The following is a 6733-nucleotide window of genomic DNA, read 5'->3' as shown; positions in this document are numbered from 1 at the left end:
TCACCCTCTCACTCTCTCTCTCTCACTCTCTCACTCTCCCCCCTCTCACTCTCTCTCTCACTCTCTCTTCTCTCTCTATCTCTCTCTCTCCCTCTCTCTCTCTCACCCCCTCTCACCCCCTCTCCCCCTCTCTCTCTCTCTCACACCCTCTCTCTCTCTCTCTCTCTCTCTCTCACCCTCCCTCTCTCGCCCCCTCTCTCTCTCTCTCTACATCGCTGCAATTGCAAATCCTGACGTCGCATACGGACATCACAAGATATCCCAAGCTCATCATTGGGACTCATTTTTTGGACCCTCGCCTGAGCAATAAAGCCTGACATTTATTTATTTATTTTTAGTTCCCATATTGGACAGCAAAAAAAAAAAACCCTCCTCAATCTGGCATGCATAAAGCTGTGCGCACTCGTAAATAAGGCGGACTGCTCATGATGAATACTCTTGTAAATCGTGCGAGAAAACAATTTTCCACTCCCTTGTGGGTGCTTTCTTTATCCGAGCCAAACCTCGCACTGTTTTGAAGCTACTGCTGCAGTCTCGTTCGCTTGTGTTTTATCGGTTCCTTTTGAGGGAGGAAGCACTTGGCAACAGCCCAAATCTGCCCCCTGTTGTCCTTTATCAATGACGCAGAAGTACAAAATTTCCCCCACTGCCTTAGCCTCGCAACACGAATTTGAACACAACCATTTTTCAATCCTTTCAACCTCAACCGAATGCATCAATTGAGCACTGAGTGCTTTGGTGCTAATTGTGATCATCACTTAATAAAATAACTATAGTTACATATGGTTTACCTACTTACACTGATCATTTTAATATATACTGAGTACAGTTAAAAAATAAAATTGATTGTGCTTGGGAACATCTATATATATTCAAAAATGAAGGTACCACCAACCAGTTCAACTACCCAGCAGGCAAGTTTCTTGTTTTTTCTGACAGGAGTGTACAGGATTTGTGTGCCAGATGTCGTGTCCTCCGCAAGGGGAATGAATAAGGGGGTACATCACATTCCCACGTTATATGCAGATGATGAGACCATTTGTCATGTCTATGCAGTCCTCGATGAAGACCACTCATGGCCAAAACATTGGACCTGAGCCTTGCTTGCTGGGTAGCTATAGGAGTTTGTCATGCTTTGTTTCGAAAATGCTAAGTACAGTATATTTAAGTTTGCTTACTGGTCTAATGGTCATTTTGTTATGACTGCATTGAATAAAGTTTAAAATTCACATTTGTTAGACACATGGTGTTCGTGTATATATATATATTTATATTTATATACATACAGGGTGAGCCAGAAATATGGTTATTTTTAACACTTGTGTAAAGGTGATAAAAAGTTGTATTTCAAAACAAATTTTTACAAGAACGTGAAGTACTTAACATGCCATATATTTGTGCAAAAGAACATCTAGGAGATGCGCACCATTTCGTCTGACACATTCCTCCAATCTTGGACACCAATTATTCATGATGTTCTGCAACATGGCCACGTCAATATCATTGATTTCGCATCTGATGTTTTCCTTAAGTTCATGAAGATTTTGTGGATGGTTAACATACACTTTGTCCTTTAGATATGACCACAAGAAATAATCACATGCAGTCAAATTGGGTGACCTCGCTGGCCATGGAATATCGCTGTTTCTGGAAATGACATGCTTTGGAAAGAGCACCCTTACAGTAGTCATGGACACTGGCGGTGTGGGAGGTTGCACCATCTTGCTGAAACCACGTCATTGGGCTCACTTCTGCAAATCTGTTTAATTCTCTGGAGAGGAGGTTAGAAACAATATCGGTATACATATCGAGCTGCAGTAACAGTGACGGCATTTCCATTATTGTTCTCAAAGAAGTAAGGCCCTATGATGCTGAACGACGAAAGTGCACACCACAATATGACTTTGGGACTGTGTAACGGTTTCGTGTGCATTTCTCTTGGGTTTTCGGCTCCCCCAAAACGAGTATTTTGCTTGTTGACATAGCCACACATATGAAAATGTGCTTCATCAGACATGAACAAATTGTTAGCATTGTCTTGGTTTTCATTTCCGTCCATAAATGAAGGCATTCCCTCACAAAAAATATTGTGGGCAATCTCATAATCTTGGCTTAATTCCTGGACAGTTTGAATTTTATAGAGATAAAAGTTTAAATCCTTATGCAATATGCGGCGTAGTGACGTGTGAGAAATTATTAAGGCTGATTCATGCTTTCGGCTGGAGCGATGCGGACTTCTCAAAACTGACTCCCTTACATGCTCAATGTTTTGTGCCGTTCTTACTGATTTGGGTGCTCCCGGCGGTTTCTCTTTTAAGGTTGAACCGGTCTCTCAAACTTCTGAACCCATAACTTGACAGCACAAACAGACGGCACATTTCCATGATGTTGAACATTGAAATGGAGTTTGAATTGACGTTGTGCAGCAGTTGCACTATCATTATTCTTGTAAAAAGATTTGATAGCGAAAGCGCATTCTTCACCTGACCAGTTCCACATGGTCACTCAAGTGTTCTGCCTGCAAAAAATAAAACTAAATCAGTAAAAAAAAAAAATGTACTTCAATATCATGAATGAATTCATTTTGAAATACAATTTTTTATTTCCTTCACACGAATTTCAAAAATGACCATATTTCTGGCTCACCCTGTATATACATATATATATATATATAAAGACACAATAAATGCTATCTTAATCCTTCATTTAATTTGCATGCAGTTACTTAGAATGCAACAGATAACTTCTCACTTATATAACTTGCTTACTCTAGAGTCGTTAATATTAAGCTGAAATCCTTATATTTTAGACTTACACAGTTAGGCTCCTGAAAATCTAAATTCCTGCAAAGCCACACCAGGAAATGATGAAACCTGCAGGCAGGTGCTGCATACGTTAGAATAAACATGTTGTTGATCCGATTCAATTTATTTCACAATACTGCTGGAAATGAAATTGTAACCTTGGCTTCAGAATAAATTGTGAAATCTCAGCTATTCTTTGTTACTCACCGGGTTTTAACACATAAAATCGGTTTGTCTCCCACCCAGGAAACTCTTGCACTTCCTACTGCCATTCTTCAGAGCTCAAGTGTAATGTGTGTTCTTATGGAAAAGAGGACGCATTAAGGCTTGGGCAGCCAGGCCTGGGTCATGACACTGTGCGTTCATGTCCAAGTGAAGTGGTACACAAGCACCAGTCTCTACACAAGCCTTACGAGCAAGGAGATGCAGAAGGAGTAACAGGCTTACCAAATCCCCATCCTCAAGACGGGTCGGGAAATGAAGCAGGTGGACGACAGAGAAAGGGAAAGGAGCTCTCAAGTTATCCTGCGCACGTTCCCCTATTAGATGGACAGGCTAAATTGTCAAGGCCTGGGTGCAGTGTCAGGGCACAAGATCAGGACAAAGATAGAGGCATTCCAGTTCAGGGGTCTTTTGTGCAAGCCTCAGTGGGCACAGAGCATGAAGAATGGCCTAAAAAGGAGAGTGCATGTCCCGTGCAAGGCAATGAAGAAAAAAAGGGTGCAGCAGGCTGTGAGAATGATTCTGAAGTCCAACAGGAACAAAAAATTCAAGAATGCAATGAAGATGACAAAGAATCAGGCAGCTCGCCCAGAGAACCTCATGAAAAATCAGAAGGAGCCTATGATATTGCCACAATGCCAATACATAATGACAGTCAGCCAAACGTTAGTTCAACCTCGACTAAAAATAATTTACGGATCAGGTTCAAGTCTGAACCAACGAGCCCACGGCCAGCTGCCTCTCCAGTTCAGTTTGGCATGGGACCAGGCCTGCTTGTTGGGTCACCCTTTCCAAAGTACCTGCTGCCGCAAGAGTTTTCAGGTACAGCACAAGCATCTGAGATCCTGGCCAAAATGTCAGAACTCGTTCATCGAAGGGTTCACCTCCAACAACAAACGGTGCACGGGTTTGTGCCTCCACCACCACCACCTTTCTACTGCAGCCCTGTACCACCTAAAGGTGCTGTGTGCTTTGAGTGCAACATAACGTTCAACAATCTTGAGAATTACCTAGTGCACAAAAAACACTACTGCTCCAGTCGCCGATTGGCTGCGCACAAGTCAACAGACTTTTTAACTAGGCCCAGGCTAAAAGATCAACGCAGCCCACCTTATTACAAGGAGCACAAAGAGCAAGCTGTCTCGGTGGCTGATACTACAAATTCTAAACTTCCGCCAGGTCCTTCCACAGCTATGACAGACTCTCCATTGGCACGTGAGGTAATACCCTCCCCAAAAGAAAGTGTCGAGGGAATGGAAACTGACGCCACTGTCGCAGCACCAGGAATTGTGCCCGAACAAACCAATATAGAGGTTAAGTCTTCGACAAGCTTATCCGATGATGCAAAACAATCGACAACATGTGACGCATGCAACATCACATTTAGTAAGCTTGAAACGTTTGCAGTGCACAAGCAATACTATTGTGCCACACGTCACGACCCTCCACAGAAACGATCCTCTGCTGCCAACGATAGGCTCCCTGCGCTACCACGTGGCAGCCGTACCCGTAAACGTCGCAAGGCCTATGAAATGCCAGCAGTTTTGCCAACGGACATGGGCGCTGCCACAGCTGTCGCAGCGACGGTGGTCGGACAACCCAGCTTACATCTTTTGGGTTCTGTCAACGGTTTGCCCTTAGGTCTGACTCGTGGGAATGACAGGACAAGACTCTCTGGGCTTCCATATGGCCCCGATCCGACGCTTTACAGCTCATTAGTCAGCCCGGTATCATTTGCACCTGGCATGTGCAAGGCAAATGGGAATGCATCTAGCCCTGACCCAGACACACCCATGGACTTGAGCAAGAAGGTACCAGGCACTGAAGCCAAAAGGTCAGTCATCGATCGTTATCAGGACTACCACGAGTGTGCAGCCTGCAAGGTCAGCTTTACTGAGGTCCAGAGCTACATCCTGCACAAGCAATTCCAATGTCCAGCTGTGAGGTGCCAGGATGGCATAGGACGGCGACAGGAACTGAAGTAGGCTGGGACCCGAGCTTTGAACGCCTGTAATGTTGTTACCACTGCTAAATGTGCACGCACTCTTTAGTACAGGTTCACAAAGCGGACACTAATGTATAGGTATTTGTTGGCACGAACAGCTTGCCTTAACGACGTTACAGGAATATCTAATGTTCTTGGTTTTTGTTTCTCAGTCGAAGCTTGTGGCCCTTTCCTTGCATCAGTAGTGCATGTGTGTGCTTCTTGGGGGAAGGATACACAGGTCTCATTCTCAAATCGTCAGGAAAGCCGTGTCACGTCCCTGTCTTCCTTTAACGCACCATTGTAATTATATAACAGCTGTGATAATCACGTGGTGACTTGAAATAGGTCGAATGTATAAAATTAAGTGTCCATTGTTGTTTTTCTACCGTTTAACAAATTCTCATTCTCTTATTACGGTACATATCACATGTAGGCAAAAATGCCAACTTTTTTTTTTACTTGTAGAAATGCATTATTTATCGTGACCATATCACTTTAATGTCGACACATGAAAAGCTTATTTGTTATCATTCCACTGTGCCCCTCCTGCCCCTCGACCCCTCGACATGCCATAAGCTATAGTGTCTGAGCATCAGACAGACATTTGCAGTCGACTTTATTCCCATGAAGGGGACATTCCAAGAATGTATAATCAATTGCAACAATGTTATTGTTACTACACTGTACTAAGGAAAAAAACACTTTTTGCAAATGTACATTTATGGATAGCCATAGCAAATAACGGCTTTGTAAAAATTCTAACGCATATTGTATTTTTGCCTGTTTGAATCCGTCATCAGTGGTTTAAATAATCTTTCGGATCATAACACGATGGAATATTTAGAACCCTTTACTCATGGGAAAAGAAAGAAATTAACAAAAGAACTTTCATTGCTCGTTTGGGACAACCGCTAACAGAACATTTTTATATTCAGTTATTAATATGATGCGTCTCATGCAGTTCTGTCGATTTCCTGTATGGGAACTACGGTATTCTTTAGGAAATGGATCATAGGACTGCATGGGATGTTTCTATCCATACAGTCATGAACCCGTTATGTGCTACTGTGTTGTGCGCGCGCGTGCGTGCGTGTGTGTGTGTGCGTGTGTGTGTGCGTGTGTGTGCGTGTGCTGGTATATCATTTTATTATACCGAGCAAAAAGAAAAGTTTGTATATTTATAAGGATACGTTTTTTATCTGTACAGAAGCACTTTTATGGCTGTCATCTTTGTTTGGAGGTTTTTGTATTTTTTCAGCCCTTGCAGGCAGAAGCGAAGAGTCTGAGCGGGGACTCTGTCGGGAATGTTTGCCAATTGTCTATTTTGGAAAACAAGTATTTTGCCTAGGAACTGTTTGCATGGACTTGCATGCGTGACCACCACAGTTGCACCATCCTTTTACCCTGAAGTACCATTCTCTTCTTTTCTACATGTGCTTAGGAGTAATTCTCTGCATGATGTGTCTTGCCGATGAGAGTCCATTAAAATGTATGTAAGTGCGTGATGATTCCGATTGCTGCGTGAATTGGTGCGTGCCATGGGCGGGCGACATGTGGCATTGTGAACGGATTTGCGCCGTTTCAATCGGTAAGATGTTTCCGATGGATCGATGTCAACGTTGATGCCTAAATGGTAAATTTTTAAAATAATTGATCATGAAATCTAAAAGAGAGGGGTTTTTCTTTTTGAGAAACCTCTGTGTTGTGTTCTCATTCATAC

At 42.9% G+C, this 6733-nt stretch overlaps 1 protein-coding gene across 1 annotated transcript in view; it reads left to right on the top strand.

Moving 5' to 3' along the window:
* Positions 1–6521, top strand: part of LOC137435223 (zinc finger protein ZFPM2) — a 356522-nt gene extending 350001 nt beyond the window's left edge. The window contains exon 8 of the mRNA XM_078784533.1: positions 3051–6521. Coding sequence (XP_078640659.1) covers positions 3051–5011 — 1961 coding nt within the window. The 3' untranslated portion in view covers positions 5012–6521. The remainder of the gene's footprint in view (positions 1–3050) is intronic.
* Positions 6522–6733: the final 212 nt, after the last annotated feature.

Source organism: Myxine glutinosa, chromosome 9 (genome assembly GCF_964187855.1).
Source record: "Myxine glutinosa chromosome 9, kmMyxGlut1.1, whole genome shotgun sequence".
NCBI lineage: Eukaryota > Metazoa > Chordata > Myxini > Myxiniformes > Myxinidae > Myxine > Myxine glutinosa.
The sequence above is the reverse complement of the archived record's forward strand: the minus strand, read 5'-3'. Positions and strand labels throughout refer to the sequence as shown.